The sequence below is a fragment of the Odocoileus virginianus genome, chromosome 14 (genome assembly GCF_023699985.2).
Source record: "Odocoileus virginianus isolate 20LAN1187 ecotype Illinois chromosome 14, Ovbor_1.2, whole genome shotgun sequence".
Classification (NCBI taxonomy): Eukaryota; Metazoa; Chordata; class Mammalia; order Artiodactyla; family Cervidae; genus Odocoileus; species Odocoileus virginianus.
This window is the reverse complement of record NC_069687.1, coordinates 34,264,557-34,284,540: the sequence shown is the minus strand read 5'-3', so window position 1 is coordinate 34,284,540 and position 19,984 is coordinate 34,264,557. Positions and strand designations below refer to the sequence as shown.

The 19,984-nt window shown below is 37.6% G+C and overlaps 1 protein-coding gene across 3 annotated transcripts in view; it reads left to right on the top strand.

Annotated features, from left to right (window-relative positions):
- Positions 1-19,690, top strand: part of C9 (complement C9) — a 62,487-nt gene extending 42,797 nt beyond the window's left edge. Inside the window, exons 7-12 of one of the 3 annotated variants that reach the window (XR_002313333.2) lie at positions 596-836; positions 3,647-3,772; positions 6,131-6,309; positions 15,230-15,458; positions 19,242-19,286; positions 19,369-19,690. Coding sequence is in view for 2 of the 3 variants with exons in the window: in XM_020890357.2 (XP_020746016.2) it covers positions 596-836; positions 3,647-3,772; positions 6,131-6,309; positions 15,230-15,445 (762 nt within the window). In the remaining variant the exon portion in view is untranslated. Of the gene's footprint in view, positions 1-595; positions 837-3,646; positions 3,773-6,130; positions 6,310-15,229; positions 15,459-16,866; positions 17,838-19,241; positions 19,287-19,368 lie in introns of those variants that run through there. The other 2 variants (XM_020890357.2, XM_070476615.1) reach the window with 2 other exon arrangements.
- The last annotated feature ends 294 nt before the right edge of the window (positions 19,691-19,984 follow it).

Below are 19,984 nucleotides of genomic sequence, written 5' to 3'. Positions count from 1 at the left end.
GCAAAGAGTCAGACACGACTGAAACAACCATACACACATGCACACATACAGTGTAAACTCTTTGGTGTATATTTCACTCAGGAAAATATTTTTGAGATTTATTTGTATTGTTGCTGTATCGGTAGTTCATTCCCTTTTATTGCTCAATAGTATTCTTTTGTGTGAATAGACTACAATTTGTCTATTAATTCTCCTGTCAGTGGACATTTGTCATTTTCCATTTTAAGCTATTCTGCTCTAAGTTGCTATAAAAGCCTCTTACAGATTTTTTTGTGAACTGCTTTTACTGATCTTAGTAGAAATGAATTTGCTGGCCATGGGAGTGTTGACTTTTTTAAGAAACTGCCAAACAGTTCTCCAAAGTGGTTGTACCATTTTACCCTTCCACCAGTAATACATGAGAGTTCCATTTTCTGTACATCTTCATCAACACTTTTGATAGGATTTTTAGTTTGTCGTTCATATGGGTTAAAGTGTTACCTTGCAGTCATGGCTAAAAAACGTATTGACTATGGAAAGTCTAAATTTTGTGAGTTTTGAATTTGAAATAAGGGTGATAAAATTCATGTTTCTTTTCTTTTGCTCTGCAATAAAGGAAAAAATGTATCTGCACATAAAAGGAAAAGTTCACCTGGGAAGATTTGTGATGAGAAGTCGAGATGTCATGCTGCAAACAACTTTCTTGGATTCTATAAATACTCTGCCAACTACTTATGAAAAAGGGGAATATTTTGCATTTTTGGAAACCTATGGAACCCACTACAGTAGCTCTGGGTCTCTTGGAGGATTATATGAACTAGTATATGTTTTGGATAAAAAGTCCATGGAGCAGAAAGGTATACTGAGAAATAGACCTCTAGCTTCCAATGTTGTTTGAATCAACCACTATTTCTAGCACTAACCTCTTCCAGTGTTTAGCACTAAAAATAATGGTAGAGTTCTATAACCTGCTTCTTTGAAAAAATTCTTTCCCTGACTTTTGACCTCTAAAATCCTATCAAACAGCAAGTTGACTTCCACTTCAAACAAGATAACTTGGCCATGTACTACTCAACAAGGCTATTGAGAAATGCACAAATTCATATTGCAATATAATGTTATTTGGTGATGCTGCTTTTAGTGAAGCACTATTTACAAAGGGCTCCCCAGGTGGGGTTAGTGGGTAAAGTACCCACCCGCCAATGCAGGAGACCCAAGAGATGCAGGTTCTATCCCTGAGTTGGGAATAGACCTGAGGAAGGCATGGCAACCCACTCCAGTATTCTTGCCTAGAGAATCCCAAGAACAGAGGAGCCTGGTGGGCTACAGTCCATTGGGTCACAAAGAGTGGGACCTGACCAAAGCGACTTAACACAGTCCACAGCACTATTTACAAGGTGAAAGAAAGTACAAGAGACATCATTTATATAACCTCTTGCTTAATCTGTAGACTGGTTGAATTATATTTGTGCCAATTATCTTCAAAGTATTCTTGAGAATTGGAAAGAAAATGTTGTAAAGTTTCTCCCAGAGTAGAAGGAAGAAGCACTGGTAACATCATATAAGTCTAAAGCAAGTGTGGAAAATTAGTTTTACCTCATATGATAACAATTATAACCATAGAGTGGTAGTTGAATTGGGTCCATATTGAGTAGGTTTCTGACCACAGTTGAAATCATAGAAAAGACTCTTATTGATCCTCAATGTCTGCCATATGTACAGAATAGGTCTGTGATCTACATAATTAAAATCCTAGCCTAAAGACTTCCTCAAAGTCTTTTAAAAATAAACTAAATGCAAATTTTATATGTTAATAAATTTTAATTATTGATTTTGTGGGTAATTATGGCTAATTATAATACTCTTTAAAGAGGTGATAGATGTCAGCATATCTTTTTTCTCTGTTCTCAAAGTTTTGGGGTGTATCTCTTAGCAAAGGAAATGTTGCCAAAATCACTTCTATGCTTCTTATCCTTAGCTTCTGTGTCAAGTGAAAATAAAAGGGGGGTTCAGTTCTGATCCTAAAGTCTGACCTGTCCCCACAATGGATAAACATTTTGTAGATGAAACAAATCTGAATGGCCAGAACCAATTGTTTTTGATGCCTCAGTCTTGGACCAGTAGAAGCATTGCCAGGGGAAGTGGAGTATGATGTTTCTTGGCTTATATTGCCTCACAAGGCTATCTCCGAGAGATGGTATAAATAGGTCTCTAGGAGCCCTGGCTGGTAGGCTATATTGATAGATATCACATGGAGAAAGGGCACAAAAGGGATGTGTCTTAAATAACCTGAAAATCAGAAGAGAAGGGTGATCAAATCACAAAGAGCGCTTCAGGCTAAGAGCTGCTTTGGTGAAAAACTCCACAGGTTGAAATCTTTCATCATGGATAACTTAGAGCTACCTGTTTACATCTATGTACCTTCTAGCCTTAGTAGACAAAGATGATTAGGTCAACCCTGGGTCTTTGAAGAGAAAGTCACTCTTCTTACATTTCCACTTTGCCACACCCAAGGAACAAGTCACATCCTCCACCTCAGTGTGGGATGTCCAGACTCTGTCTGGTCATAGAAAGATCCACAGCTGAGGTAGAGAATCTAAGCTTTGGGGATCTCTTAGGTATTTTCATCCTCATGTTAGAATTCTCATGCTTCTTAGGTTAAGGTTGGAAATTTAGTATTCTGAATTTCTAGCATTGTCTTCCTTTTTATTCTCCTTCCTCCTTCCCCATTGAAAATTCCACAGAACATTTCTTAAATTCTCACTAATTGTGGGTACACCAAAGACACTTGTTGAATGAATGAATGACTAAATGCCCTAGGTATCTACTTCTAAATCTCACTTTGAGATTCTAATCCACCATGGGATTAATTTAGCCTATCCCTTTCCTTTTCATAAAGTATTTTGGCTTCCAGGACAAATAACTACATGTTTATATACGTGTGTGTGATCGGAAATGATAAATAAGAGCAAGAGCATAGGGTAAATGAGCTGAGGCCTGGACAGTTACTCTTAAAGAAATAATTTCCTCTTTTAAACAGGGGAAGAGACAATAAATTATATCCTCAAGTAAATATTAGGATTTTTCTTCATTATTACTGGAGCATCCACACACCACAATGAGTCAGCTCCCAAGACCAGTGTCTACTAAAGAGCATTCATAGGACTAGAACAAAGTGTCATGTATTTAAACCATCTGCCCAAAGCTGGTTCCTTAACTGTTTCATGATTCTGTACCCTCATCTGTAAAATGAGGATAATGATAAAGCTTATCTCCAGAGGTTAATGTGAGGATTAAGTTAGTTAATTCCACAAAATACTTAGAATGATGCTGGGCACATAATCATTCAGTACATGTTAGACATTGTCTCCCTTTTATGGTATTAGAGATGAAGGTCTTCACAATAACCACCCTTGTCTGACTCATGTCCCTTTTCACAAGCAGTAAATATATTTGTCCTTTACAATTAAGTTGACAAGCAAAGTCAAAGGAGAGCACTAGATTCTAGTATGAGTGCAAAGCGGGGCAGATATAACCTTACAGTTGAGTTCAGTAATAATGTCTAGGAATCTAAGTCAGTATGTTTCTTACAAAATAACAAAATTGGAATTTATTGATGATATTGATAGATATTATCTAATAATTTCCAACTAAATATTTTAAACAGGTATTGAACTGAGGGATGTACAGAGATGCCTCGGGTTTAATCTGGATCTGTCTCTGAGGGTTGGAGTTGAAGTTACAGGAAATATTAGTTCAAACCTTTGCTCAAAGAAGGGTATGGGTGAAATGGGTAAGTATGATCTAACTTACTAGGGTAAAAAAAAGAAAGAAATGTCCATGAGAACTGCCCTGTCACTATGAGTCTTCTTTATTGTCTCAATTCTTTATTTAAAAACAAAACAAAAAACTAAAAGTGTTTAAAGCTATTTTACATTTTTTTCTTTCTTTTTATTTTTTTTGGCTTAGCCACACCAGCTTGTGGGATCTTAGTTCTCTGGCTAGGGATCGAACCTGGGCCCCTGGTGGTAAAAGCATATAGTCCTCACCACTGGACTGCCAGGAAATTCCCCAAAACTATTTTATCTTTATAGTGTTTCCCAAATGGCTATAAACACAAGTAACTTGGGGACATGTAGTCAACGGCTGGGCCCTGAAGTGCACAACTCTGGCAGTGGTCATTGAAGATTTGTATATTTGTCATAGCAATGGTAGAATACCAATGGTAGAAAAATATCTTGAGGAAAGTTTTATTTTCCCCTAATTTTACCAAAGCTTCTGAATGGCCTAGCGGAGGTGCTGTCTGTGTCCATCAAGAGAGGAGAAGGCCAAAGCCATCTCCTTAACACTCTCATTTTCGACCTGACTCAAAATCCCTAATTCATCCTCACCCAACTAGTCAAAAAGTACAAACTTCCAGTTATAAGATAAGCACATACTATGAGTTAACACTAGTTAACACTGCTGTGTGGTGTGTTTGAAAGTTGCTAAGAGAATAGATCCTAAAAGTTCCCACCACAAGGAAAAAATCATTTTTGTAACCATATGAGGTGATGTATGTTAACTAAACTTTGTGACAATCATTTTGTAATATATATATGTTATCCACCTTAAACTTACACAGTGTTGTATGTCAATTATATCTCAATAAAACTGGGTGAAAATGGGAAAATCCCTAATCCATACTTAACGTAAGTCAATACATAACTTTTTAAAGAAATACAAATTGCTTGGTATAAATATTACTTCTGTTGCTAATCATTGGCAGATTTATAATCAAGAGTGGTGCTGGAGTTCTCAATTTTTCATTCTGACCAGAAATACTTAAGAGCATTCTCAGAAATGCAAGCGCCTAAGACTCACCTTTAAAGAGTCAGCTGATAGTGGAGAAGTAGAGGAGAGGAAAACCTAATATTTTTAAAAGCATACCAGTCACGAACATGTGGTCATGAATGGAAACTACTGCTGAAGTGAGAAGAAAGCTGACCTTGCCATCAAATGTCATAATTTCAAAATTTGACCCTGAAGCTTACTGTGTGATGTTGAGCTAGTCACTCCACCTCTCTGAGGTTCAGTTTTCTCATCTATAAAAATAAGGAAGGATAAAAATATCTTCTGGAAATTAGATTTTTAGTTCAAAAAATTCACAACTCTAAATGATTCACCCAAATCTTTTTAAAAGTGGTTTGGTCTGGGAGAGACTGAGGGAGAAATGTGCAAAAAAAAAAATGTGGTGGAAAAAAATTTTGCTTTTTATTTTATTCTTTTTTTATATTCTTTTATATTTTATAATAATAAAAGTCAAAGAAAATTTATACAAAATATAAAATATAATTTTGAAAGTAAGTCTTCAACAAAAAATGCATGCAGTCAAGGTTCATGTTGGACTTCCCTTGTGGTCCAGTAGTTAAGAATCTACCCACCAGTGCAGGGAATATGGGTTCTATTCCTGGTCTGGGAAGACTTCACATGCTGTGGGGCAGCTAAACCTATGCACCACAACTGCTGAAGTCCATGTGCCCTGGAGCCCGTGCTCCACAACGAGAGAAGCCACTGCAATCAGAAGCCCATGCAATGCAACTGGACATTAGCCTCTGCTCACCACAACTAGGCAAAGCCCATGCAGCAATGAAGACCCAGTGCAGCCAAAAGTAAATAAATTTATTTTTTTAATAAAATAAAAAATTCATCCTCATGTCCCCATGTGTGCCCATGCTTAGGTGATGAACTGAAAATTATTGTGTTGTGTGTGTTCAGTCACCCAGTCATGTCCAACTCTCTGCAACCCCATGGACGACAGCACGCCAGGTCTCTCTGTCCCTCACCATCTTCTGGAGTTTGCCCAAGTTCATGTTCATTTAAATTATTAATGTATCTCAAATATCATTCCATTTATATTTTCTTTAAAAGGATTGAAATCTATAATTGCCTACTAATAAAAGTTATCCTTGGATCTCTTCTTGGCTTTTTGGCTAAGATCAAGTGTAAAAATTACCCTTGGAGATTTGGGGTGAAAAAATTACCTGAGTAATATTTATAAGTAAAATTCAATAAATGTACTAGAACTATACCTTGTTAAAGGGTTCAATAAATATTTATCAAATATCACAGAACTATACATGCTTTACTTATGTCTTCTTTCTCTTCTCAGAAACGAACCCAGAGGCTGACTTCTTCGATGATGTTATTACATTCATAAGAGGAGGAACCAGAAAATATGCAACTGAGCTGAAAGAGAAACTTCTCAAAGGAGCCAGAATGATTGATGTGACTGACTTTGTAAACTGGGCCTCTTCCTTAAATGATGCTCCGGTGCTCATAAGCCAAAAAGTAAGAAATATTTATTTTCAAATAGAAGATTTTATCATTTTCTGACTAAATGTAACTTCATCTGAAAGACATGTGAGTATCAAAGTCACTCACTCATACCCATCCCTGAAAGCAGCATGGCATAGAAGAAAGGTGGGGAATGGGCATCAGACCCTTGCGGACTGAGTCTCAGTCTCTGTTCCCGACTAGATGAGGAACTTCGGCGACGTTGAGATCTCCAGGGCTCCATTTTACTTTGAGGACTTAGTATGATTGCTTATATAGAGACTATAGCACAGATTGGTAGAAAATAGCTGCCCAGGAATTGTCAGTGCCCTTCCATCTGTGTGAGTTGCTCCTTGCCTTCAGGTGACATCATACCCCCCTTTGCAACATAGGAGAATCTTATTTATCAGGGGCCTTTGTGAAAGAAAAGTTTATAAGTTCTCAGAAAGTAAGACCAAGGATGAGAAATTCTCATGGTTAGGAAATCCATTCCTTTCTGTTTCTTGATAATAATAGTCTTCAGTTTATAAACCTTTTGTGACTTTACAGTCTGGTGCTTATTCCTAAGGAAAAAAATGACATTATAACTATTAATATAAAAATATAACTGCCAAAATTATTTAGCCTCATCATTCTCTCCCCAAACTAACTACTAAAAAGGTATCTGTTTTCCTTTACTGCTTATTTTGTTCCTGATATTGTTAGAAAGTATTTTTCCTACTTTCTTCTATAAAAGTGAAAAGGAAAAGTTTTAGTTGCTCAGTCCTGACTCTTTGCAACCCCATGGACTGTAACTCACCAGTCTCCTCTGTCCATGGACTTCTCCAGGTAAGAATACTTGAGTGGGTAGCCATTCCCTTCTCCAGGGAATCTTCCCAACCCAGGAATTGAACCCAGGTCTCCTGCTTTGCAGGTGGATTCTTTACTGTCTGAGCTCTTTTTCCCTGTCAGTTACACAATTTTCTTCCCTCAGGTCAAATTTATCTTTGATTGACCCATACTTCCATTTTATTAATGAGCTATAAAGTTGTTGACATTTTTGATAGGATTAGTTATTGGAGAATTGGGTTTCTTCCATCTTCATTACTGTCTTTAAAGAGGGAGTGAAACCACCAAAGCTACCTCATTTACGTGATTGAGAAACTCAGAAACTGCAAAACTGTGATGGAAATCTGAAAATCCAGCCAGTTGTAAATGTGCAAACACGTCCATGAAAGACTTCAAATTTTTGTTCAAAAGCTAGGATAAAGAGAAGAAACAAGTTAATCAAAATTAAAATCAGAAGAGGCCACTTTTATTTTGTCATATTTAAATAATATTTATATTCATTATCTTGAACTCAGTGAAATAAATCTGTCAGAAAATCTTAAATAGGAAAATAATTGGTTGAGAAGTCCCTGGTCGTCTAGTAGGTTAGAACTCTGTACTTTCACTGACAAGGGCTTACGTCTGATCTCTGGTGTGGGAACTAAGATCCCACAAGCCGACTGGCCAAAACAAACAAGAAAAGAATTTATTTATGTAGAAGTTTACATTCAGTTCATGCATTCATTCGTGCTCAGTCATGTCTGACTCTATGACCCTATGGACTGTAGTCCACCAGACTCCACTGTCCATGGAATTCTCCAGGCAAGAATACTGCAACAGGTTGCCATTTCCTCCTCCAGGGGATCTTCCCAACCCAGGGATCAAACCTATCACTTGTGTCTCCTGAATTGGCAGACGAAGTCTTTCCCACTGCACTACCTGTGAAGCCCTTACATTCAGATGGACACCTGAACTGACTTGTCTTCTCATCTCTACAAAGAAAGTTCAACTGTTCTTGTATGGATCCGAGATTGTTCTCTGAGGAGGTCTTAATAATAATTTATCATATTCTATTGCTGTTGTTGTTCAGTCACTAAGTCATGTCCAACTCTTTGCAACCCCATGGACTGCAGCATGCCAGGCTCCCCTATCCTCCATTATCTCCTGGAATTTGCTCAGTTTCATGTCCGTTGAGTCAGTGATGCTATTCAGCCATCTCACCTTCTACCCCCTGCTTCTCCTTCTGCATTCAATCTTTTCCAGCATCAGGTTCTTTCCCAATGAGTTGGCTGATCACATTAGATGGCCAAAGTATTGGAGTTACAACATCAGTCCTTTCAGTGGATAGTCAGGATTGATTTCCTTCAGGATTGACTGGTTTGATTTCCTTGCTCTCCAAGGGACTTTCAAGAGTCTTCTCTAGCACCACAGTTTGAAAGCATCAATTTTTCGACACTCAGTCTTCTTTATGGCCCAACTCTCACATCCATACATGACTACTGGGAAAACCATAGCTTTGACTCTATGGACGTTTGTCAGTAAAGTGATGTCTCTGCTTTTTCATATGCTGTCTAGGTTTGTCATAGCTTTCCTTCCAAGGAGCAAGTGTCTTTTAATTTCATGGCTGCAGTCACCATCTGCAGTGATTTTAGAGCCTGAGAAAAGAAAATCTGTCACTGCTTCCACTTTTTCCCCTTCTACTTGCCATTAAGTGATGGGACCAGATGCAATAACCTTAGCTTTTTCATATTGAGTTTCAAGCCAGCTTTTTTGCTCTCCTTATTCACCCTCATCAAGAGACTCTTTTAATTCCTCTTCACATTCTGCCATTAGAGTGGTATCATCTGTATATCTGAGATTGCTGATGTTCCCTCTGGCAGTCTTGATTCCAGCTTGTGAGTCATCCAGTCTGCTGTTTTGCAAGATGTACTCTGCATATAAGTTAAATAAGCAGGGTGACATGATACAGTCTTGTCATACTCCTTTACAATATTGAACCAGTCCATTGTTCCATGTCCAGTTCTAACTGTTGCTTCTCGACAGGCATACAGGTTTCTCAGAAGTCAGGTAAGGTGGTCTGGTACTCCCCATTCTTTAAGAATTTTCCAGTTTGTTGTGATCCACACAAAGGCTTTACATAGTCAAAGAAGCAGAAGGAGATGTTCTTCTAGAACTCCCTTGCTTTCTACATGATCCAACAAGTGTCAGCAATTTGATCACTGGTTCCTCTGCCTCTTTGAAACCCAGCTTGTACATCTGGAAGTTCTCACTTCATGTACTGCTGAAGCCTGGCTTGAAGGATTTTGAGCATAGCCTTGCTAGCATGTGAGATGACAGCAATTGCACAATAGTTTGGGCATTTTTTTGCACTACCCTTCTTTGGGTTTGGAATGAAAACTGACCTTTTCTAGTCCTGTAGCCACTGCTGAGTTTTCCAATTTTGCTGGCATGTTGAGTGCAGCACTTTAACATCATCATCTTTGGGATTTTAAATAGTTCAGCTGGAATTCCATCACCTCCAATAGCTTTGTTCATAGCAATGCTTCCTAAGGCCTACTTGGCATTACACTCCAGAATGTCCTAGAGCTGCTGATTTTTTAAATCTCAAGTCAATAAAGTATCTGCTGAAGACTTACTACTGAATTTACTAGAACTATTCAAAGACCTTCATAGCTCTGTTGGCTCAGTACTACTGGCTGGATGCAAAATACAGTTTATCCTATTTTTAAGGACAACTGTTGACTCCCATATTTCTAGACTAGTAGGTATTTCATCTTCCCGATAGCTCAGTTGGTAAAGAATCCACCTGCAATGTGGGAGACCTGGATTCGATCCCTGGGTTGGGAAGATCCCCTGGAGAAGGGAAAAGCTACCCACTCCAGTATTCTGGCCTGGAGTATTCCACGGACTATATAGTCCATGTGGTCGCAAAGAGTCAGATATGACTGACTTCCTCTTTCATGTAGGCATTTTATCTAAAATATCTGTATGTTTCTTTCTTCAAGAATTGGGAGCTTGGATTTTTCATATTAATGCTCTACCTGAGAAAAAGTCAACCATAGTGAGTCCACCATGAAACACTTCTTAAATTCATCTTACTATAGAATAAATTCAGAAAATAGTAAAATAACATGAACTTTATTGACTCTGTATGGCTTTTAAATCTCTCAAGAGACTTGAGATAACGCTTAATTTAATCTTGAAATAGATTCCAAGTTATTTCGCTCTTATAAATGTAAAGTCCTTTGGTTAATTGGCATTTCCATGAGATAACTGAACAATCTATAGTCATGGATTTATTCTTTGGTAATTGAAGCATTCCATTGTCTGTGTATGATGACATGTCCAAATATTGGGATGACCATAATAAAGTAATTGGCCTGTCTATTCAGTTATGCAAAAAATGGGAACATCCCTTCCCTACCCATATTAAATTGGTTTATATTTAATTCTCTGTAACAGTTTACATCAATTACCTAGGTATTTATGTTGCAAAGAGTTTCTCTTGGAGGAAACATGAGGAAGTTACATCAGTCTAAATTAAAAGCTGCTTAAATATCTTACTGAGATTTTCTAAGCAAAGCACTTAGTTTTATTTACATTTATTTTCCACACCAAAGTAACTATGACCATGCTATATTAAGTAAAATGCAGTGGCTTTGATTACCCTTTTGTTTGTGTGTGTTTCAGCAGACCCCAGATCACTTCTTGAGGAATGTCTTGGCCCAGCCCAGCCCAAGAATTGTCCTTCAGCCTTTCTCTGCAGAGGAGATAAGCTAGGTCACCCTTCCATTACTAGTTTTGTCTAGTCTTCAGCTTTCATGAAAATATACTATTTCCATTTCCCACTTGTCTGAATATTAACACAAATGGCTCTACATTTTGTCTCAATAGAATACCTGAACTGTGGTTTCTTTAGCTTACTGCCACAAACTAGTTATTAAAATGTCAGCTGAGCAAAATTACATTTAGTAAGGATTGCCTGAAAGATACAAAGTTTATGATTTTCTCTAGAGCAGTAGCAGTAGAGATGGATCGGTATAGGTGGCATATAGCATATTGACTTCCTGCAGAGTTTTATTTTTGCATTATAAAAGTGAATTTATGCTTGCTTTATTTACTGAAAGGATGTTACATAATACAACGTCCCCTTTATGAGAACTCATGGGAGATATTACTCTTCATTCTCAGTTTCAAGGATCATTTTGTTTCTCTTGGGAATCAAGGTGAGCTTTTCTTACATGCATGTAATTATTAAAATTCAGTTGTCTTATTCAACTCACTAGAAATATAACCAAATTTTTTACTCACTTTGTGCACTGATGGGTCCTCCTGCATGACTTTTGTGCATTTTTGTTGCTTTTGCCTTCATTTCGCCTTTGCCATGCAGTCTCAATTCTCCTTTCCCTCATTTCCCTCAGCAGTTCTTGTCCACCCACATGTCAAGTTTTATTAAGCTCTTTCGGGAGCAACTTTAAGTAAGAATGAGTTAATTGATCTACCATTTTTGTTTATCATGCAATTCTTAGAACGATGCACCAGATGTTAAAAAACATCAGAAGAATTTTAAAGAGGTGTGGTACCAGTGTTCTACACTACAGTCATTACAGTTACAGTGAGATAGTAAAAATCATCTCTAACTCTCTTGTACAGCAGTTTAAAATAAAACACTTTTTCAACAAACTACATTTGGTTCATATAGTTTCATTAAGTTGACATTAAGAGACTTAAGTGTAGTTAATATTAAACTGTATTGTAAATTCATTGTATTTTAGCATGTCACATGATAGATTACATCTACTGAAAATTCATAATTTTTATGAATTAGCACATAGGATTCAGATTTTAACTTTGACATCTTTACTTGGGAGAAAGAAACCTCTACTGAAAATGGTAGAAAGAGAACAGTTAGTTAGTATGGGAGAACAATGAAAACTGTTTTCTTACTTAACAGAAGGCCAAAGTTCAACCAGGGGAAAAAAATGCGGCTCTTAAAGCAAACTTCAAGAAGTGCATTTTCATTGTTCTTTGTCTTCTTTTGGGATTCTTGACTCCAGGGGCTCCTCTGAAACTATTTGCCATTGCACGTCATTTCTTTTTATCTCTTTAAACACTGTTTATGAATTTCATCCAAACTGTATTTTCTCTGTGACCCTCTAGTCCTGTATCTTCAGTTATCTGGCCTTGACTTTCCTTTGAAGGGTAAAAACAAGAAGGATTTCTTTTCTTGAAAATCAAAACAACTCCACCACATACTTATGCTGTTTGTGCTAATGTGGCAACACTGGTAAGAGGTTTCTTTCTTCCAATTAAATATGTCAGAGTTGGAATCTGAATCCTACATGCTAATTCATAAAAGACTCTGCTGGGGGACAGTTGTGGGAACTTTGTAGAAGTTCTTGATGTATTTAGGATATGAGCCTATTCTCATATAACAGTATTACAGACGTCTTCTTTCACTGGAGGACTTTCACCCTTGAGTGGCATTCTTTTTTGTTTTTATTGGCTGTGCCATGTGGCTTGTGGGGATCTTTGTTCCCCAACCAGGGATCAAACCTGCATCTCCTGCATTAGAAGCACAGACCACCAGGGAAGTCCCTTTTCTAGTTTTTTTATTTTATTTTTTTATATAATTTATTTTCTTCTTTTGGGCTGTGTCAAGTCTCAATTGCAGCATGCAGGAACATTCACTGTGGCATGCGGGCTTCTCTGTAGCTGAGGCACACAAGCTTAGTTGCCCCATGGCATGTGGAATCTTAATTCCCTGACCAGATATCCAACTCATATCTCCCACATTGCTAGGGATTCTATCAGAGTAGCTTAAGGCTTGAGGTGATTTTATTTTTTTCCAAAGAAACTACATATTTATATTTAAAAAGCTTCTGGGGTACTGACTCAGGATTATGTTTAAACTGGCTGCAGTCTTTGCCAGGGCTTCCTCAGTTCCAATTCCCTCTTACTTCTAGGGCTCTGGTCCTTGAGTCTCAACCAAAAACACAACTTGTTTACCTTTGTTGTTTCTGAATTCCAATCTTTTTCCCAGCCCAGTAACATGCTGCCCTACTTCTTAGCTCCTCTTTCTGATTTAGGAAATGTGTCAAGGGGACTGTTGACCCAAAAGTATTGATCTCACCTCACTGAATTTCCACCACCTCCCTGGTCTTAGCCTAGCCGTTTTTTTTTGTTATCTTGTTAGTTCTCCAGGGTCTTCTAGGGGATTTTTAAATTTCACTTTTATTTACTTGTTCAGCTTTTCTCGTTGTCCTCAGAAAAAGGATTGGTTAACATTATTTAATCTATCATTGCTCTTTTGCAGGAATTTGTGGTATATTTTTTAATCTCATCTTTCTTGAGTCTTCAGATTCTAATTTCTTCTAAATTTTGCTATCTCATTTCAAAGTACTATGCCACCAAAGGGTCTCATTTGCAACCCTATGGACTATAGCCTGCCAGGCTCCTCAGTCCATGGGATTCTCCAGGCAAGCTTCCTGGAGTGGGTTGCCATGCCCTCCTCCAGGGAATCTTCCCAATCCAGGGATTGAACCCAAGTCTCTGATGTCTTCTACATTGGCAGGTTGGTTCTTTACCACTAGTGCCACCTGGGAAGCCCATATATGGTTTATATAGATTTATAAAACATAACTCTATATATTCTATATGTGTTATATATGTAACATAACTCTACTGTAAGAATTTTTTTAATTCTTCACTATATTACTAGAGTAGTCTTTTTGTCTTTATACCCTCAAATCTCAACTTCATACTCATTTTCTCAGGAAAACTTTTCCAAACTTCCCTGATTCAATTGTGGCAACTATGTATCTTACTCCAGGAATTTAAGGGTACAAAATAAATCACTTTGCTTCATTTATTTGGGTATAATTAAATTTGACATTTCCACCCTTCCATACTGCTGGAAAATCCATCCATCATTCATTTGTTGGATGGGTTCAGGGTGGTTCTTGCTTGTCCAGATGTTTCTCTTCGGGAAATTAAGGATATGATATATGAAGGTATTTAGTCCATTGTGGTCACCCTGATGACCTCATGGTTCAAGTTTACAAGTTTACTTGACATCAAATTGTTTCAAACTTTCCATGCCAAGACTGTGCTTTGGAGACATTGACAAATCTGTAGCCTGGTCCCTGATAGCCACCTTCCCTAGGGGCCCTTCAAAGATTCTGCTACTTGCCAAAACAGCTGTTAGAGATCTAGTTATGGTTCCTGCTACTTGAAGTATATGCTAAGTCTATCCTCTTCCTGGACTGGAGGAAAGCTCTCCCTCAAAGGTAATAAAAAATTTGTTTTTAGGGACATTCTGGACTTGGCATCACACATAAACCTCCTCTTAGACAAGAGATTGCAAGCACTTGTCTACCTTCCAGAAGGAGGAGACAGAAAAAAGGCAGCAAAAAAGATTCACAATAAATATGTCAGTAAATTATCTTGCAGTATCAGTCTCCTTTCCTCGGTAATGGGCTTTCCTGGCGGCTCAGACAGTAAAGAATCCACTTGCAATACAGGTGACCCAGGTTTGATCCATGGATCAGGAAGACCCCCCACCCACAACCCAGAGAAGAAAATGGCAACCCACTCCAGTATTCTTGCCTGGAATATCCCATGGACAGAGGAGCCTGGCAGGCTACAGTCCATGGGGTCACAGAGAGTCGAACATGACTGAGTGCCTAACACACTTTATCTCTATAATGGGATCTCCATGATTACAGAGATCATGGCTACTTTTGATCACTAGTACAGGCTTAAAAGCTAACATTATGTTGTTGTTGTCATTCACTCAGTTGTGTCCGACTCTTCACAACCCCCTGTCATGCTCCTCCATCCATGGGATTTTCCAGGCAAAATTACTGGAGTGGGTTGCCATTTACTTCTCCAGGGGATCTATCCAACCCAGGGATTGAACCCAGGTTTCCCACATTGCAGGCAGGCTCTTTACCATCTGAGCCACCAGGTCTTAAAAGCTAACATTATACTGACAATAATAATCATTCAATAAGCCTTTGTTGAATTAATGAATCGAAGAATAAATAATTTAGTCAAAAATATTACATAAACTAAAATATTAGTCAGTAGGAAAAGACCTAAAATTAAATGTTTTTCTCTCTTGCAGCTGACTCCGATATATGAGCTGATTCCAGTGAAAATGAAAGATGCACACCTCAAGAAACAAAATTTGGAAAGAGCCATTGAAGACTACGTCAATGAATTCAGTTTAAGGAAATGCCAACCGTGCCAAAATGCAGGGACTGTGGTTCTGCTGGATGGAGAATGCGTGTGTTCCTGCCCAAAAGAGTTCAAGGGAGTGGCCTGTGAAATAAAAAAATAGAAAATTTATAAAGGTGAGAACAACCTCTTTAACATCATTAAGGAAAAAAATATGCATTTGGGAGTTATTTAATTTGAAAGCTAGTTCTTCAACTAATTTGCACTAAGCTTCCAGATTAGCCATATAAACAGAGGATAAAAAATGAATAATGGAAATGGACAAATCAGCCTTTATGTGTCATTTAGCACACAGTTAACCTCTACCTCTTCCTCTAAGTAGAGCTATAGACAATAAATTGTAATGATTGTGTTACTTTTTTAGTTATAAAAATTTTACATAAAGGGATAAGTTTACAGAAGTATAACAAACATCCAGGAACTCACCATGTGGATATATGTGTGTGTGTGTGTTTGTGTAAATATATATATACAATAAATATTTCAGAACCCCTTTATAACAAAAATAATCACAGATACAATAGATTACTTTGTATCACATCATCTCCCTGCAAAAAGCCCAGGTTGATTCTTGCCTCCCACACAACTCAGATACAGTTACTGTCTTTTTATTCCTGTTTTATTGATATATAATTGATGTACAGGACTGTATGAATTTGAGTATAGCATAATTATTTGACTGATATTTCACTTACCTGATTATCACAGTAAGTTAGGTGAACACCCATCATCTCATCTATTAATACAAGATTAAAGAATTGGAAAAAAATATGTTTTCCTTGTGATGAGAACTCAGGATTTACTCCATTAACAACTTGCATATAATGTGCAGCAGTATTAATTATATTTACCGTGTTGTACCTTATACCCTGAGGTCCTCCCTGTAGCTCACATGGTAGAGAAACTGCCTGCAATGCAGGAGACCTGGGTTCGATCCATGGGTCAGGAAGATCCCCTGGAGAAGGAAATGGAAACACAAAGCAGTTATTTATCTTATAATTGGAAATTTTACCTTTTTGACCATCTTCATTCAATTTCCCCTATTCCAACCCCCATCCTCTGGTCACCACAAATGTGATTTCTTTCCCTATGAGTTTGTTTGTTTGTTTAGTTGATTTTGAAGTGTAATCAACCTGTAACACTATGTTAGTTCTTGTTATAAAACATAGTTATTTGATATGTCTATATGTTTCAAAAGGATCACCATGTTACATCTAGTTATCATCAGTCACCCTACAAAGATTAAACAGTTATTGACTACATTCCGTACCCCTGACTCATACTTTGTACTTCTTAATCTCCCTCACCTATTCCTCACCTTCTTTTACCCTCCTCCGCTTACAGTCACTTTCATTAAGTTAGGAGTGTTTCCTTCTGGTCCATATTTTTCACTTTTTCCAAATACATCTGTGCCAATGGGAAAATATCCAATGTTGTTTTGGATGGTTTTTTAATCTACATAAATAGTATTTACTGAATTTTAATTTTTTAATTTTAACTTTACTATCCTCCCTGGTCACTCAGATGGTAGAGTTGGCCTGCATTGCAGGAGACCCAGGTTCGATCCCTGGGTTGGGAAGATCCCCTGGAGAAGGAAATGTCAACCGCTCCAGTATTCTTGCCTGGAGAATCCCATGGACAGAGGAGTCCGGCAGGCTCCAGACCAAGAAAACTGAGATTCTTCACTTTTTACAGCTAATCATCTGAAATTGTATTTCAATATTTTGCTTTTTTCAAGGAGGAGCGACTTTAGCCATCTTTCTAAAACTGAGGATTTTAATTAGAATACTAATAGAAAAGTAAGTTTTAGCTCAATGGTTAATTATCACAAGATTAGCTGGATTAATTTCTTTTGAAAATCATAATTTACTTTTTTTATTGAATAAGCAGTTTCCTACAACAAAATGTCTGAAACAATTATGCAGTTTCCTCAAAGATTTCACAGCCTCAAGTTCATCATTCAACCACTCTTTCAACAAAGGTCTGTTTAGTCAAAGCTATGGTTGTTTCAGTAGTCATGTATGGATATGAGAGTTGGACTATAAAGAAAACTGAGCGCCAAAGAATTGATGCTTTTGAAGTGTGATATTGGAGAAGACTCTTGAGAATCCCTTGGACTGCAAGGAGAACCCACCTTAGCAAACACAGAAACTCAAGAATATGCTGACAATATACATGTTAATACTTCTCAGAAATTTTAGGATAACTGATTTATCCTATATACTAACTCTGTCTTTCACCTATCTAAAATGTCAATCCTATGTTCTGTATTCCAAGCAGCATTAGTAGCAAAAAATTCATACTCAGGACCTCTGTTTTCTACCTATTTCTCTATTTGTGGAATATCCTTCAGCTTTCTGTAGTTTCTTCAGTTCTATCTTCTAATTTTTCAGCTACATATAGACTATACCCTATAACCAATGAGAATTTTCTCAAATTTATTTTAATCATAAACTAATTATAATTAATTATAAATAAATTTAATTTATATTTGAGTGGGTTTTTTTTTAAGTCTGTTTTTTTCTTTCCTGGCCTACTGGATGTTTCCTATTTCTATTTCTTTAAACATGCTGGTGGTGGTTTAGTCACTAAGTCGTGTCCGACTCTTGCGGCCCCGTGGACTATAGCCTGCCAGGTTCCTCTGTCCATGGGATTTTCCAGGCAAGAATACTGAAGTGGTTATCATTTCCTTCTCCAGAGGATCTTCCCGACACAGGGATCAAACCCGGATCTCCTGAATTGCAAGTAGAATCTTTACCTACTGGCTACCAGGGAAGCCCTGTGAACATGCTGAACATGTTCATATAAAAGTCTCTCTCAGATTGGCCTAGAATATATGGTTTCTACACATACTCATTCTCATGGCATTTTTTTCTCCCTTGAGTATTAATAGTTTTTTTAATCTCAGGTCTAGTCTTCAGTGAAATTTGTTTCCTGTGGGAACCTTGTATATTCTGGGTAGAGATGGTAATTCTAGGGTTGTTTGTCTCTAGGGATATCCTGTTGTTTTTATCACTTTGCACCAGTTTTTCATGTAAATTTCTTTATTTGGATTCTACATTTTGTATTCATGGATAATGACAGTCAAGGTCCCTCCTCCTATATACATCACATGCTTGAAAACACTGGTGTCTTCTGGCTGACTTTTCACACCTGACCATGAGTTCCTCGCTGAGACACTAGACCACAGTGAAACCTTTCTTGCTGACTCTTTCCCTCATGGAAGCACTTCCAGGCATCCAGTTTTCTACAGAAAGCTCCATTCCACATTTCCACATACACTGGACTGACCCCCATCATGAGGCTGAAAACCTTAGGACGTCATCTTTCTTTTTGCATACTATTTACTTAGGATGGAAGACTCTGCAACTTTCTCCTCCTTCAACCAATCCAACCTCCCTCTCCTTATGTGTTTCTATTTCTCCCATACCAATGGTTCTCAATCTAGTTGCTAACTGTATCAATATTAACCTGATATTAACCTATTAGCTTTTTTTAAGGGCAAAATAGAAATATAACAAAACAGATATCCACCCCCAAATCAATTAAACTGGAACCTGTGTGGTGGATCCTGGGTTGCCTTGGTTCTTTTTTTTTTTCTTTCTCTCCCTCTCTACCTTTTCTTTTCTTTTTCTCTCTTTCTTTCTCTCTTCTTTTAAATCCTCTGGTTATTCTAATCTATTTAGCCAAGGTTACAAACCTCTATTCTGGACCCAGGTCAGTTAACACCTCTGATGAAATCTCCTCCAGCATCTCCAGGCATCCATTTTCTAACTACGTGCTGACCACGTCCCCCCCTGCTCTTTTAGCACTAATCACACTTACTCTCCCAACACCAGATGAACATCCCCTCTAGTTTGGAAATGCATCTTATATCTTAAACCTCACTGTCTTCCCAGCACCTGGACAGTATCTGGTGTATCATGGTTCAACAGGATAAAAGGGTGAGTAAATGGATGGGTGGACTGACCCAACATTGAAGCTCTATTAATCATTAAGATTTGATAATCTTTTGTTTTTCTCTAGCATTGCAGTCAAAAAAAGAAAATAGAGTTGTTGGTTTCCCTGGGATCATATGGAAAGAAAAACACCAGCAACCTTCCAGAGATAGTTCTTGCTGCCAAATGAAAAGCAACATGCTTCATGAAAAGCCTACCAACCTCTGAAGTCTCTCTCTTAAATCCACAATGCTTCTTTTTCTCCTTCACTTCCCATGATGTTTCCATTTGTTATTCCCTAATGAGGAGAGTCAGCAGTGAAGTATCAGGACTTCTTTCTCACACAGCTAATGCCAATCTCTGGCTAGCAAAACAAAATTGAATTAAAAAGAGAGTGTTGGTTAAAAAGACTTTAAAGTAATTGTCACAGTTCTTCATATGATGAATACGTTCTGCCAGTTCCATTACCACGGGTCTGTACCACGCAATTATGCTCTTGTTTACATTCCTGTGTCTTGTTCAGTCATTCGTGAATACGCGCACGCATTCATTCTGCAAATAATTTGCCGAACACCTACCACAAGCACAGATCTCTGCTTTTTAAGTCTTAGCTTTGTGATTTAACTCTACACCTCCAGAGGGAAAAATGTATTTGTAACCAAAAACCATTAAGTTAAATCATGTGAAATTGTCTCTATTAAGTC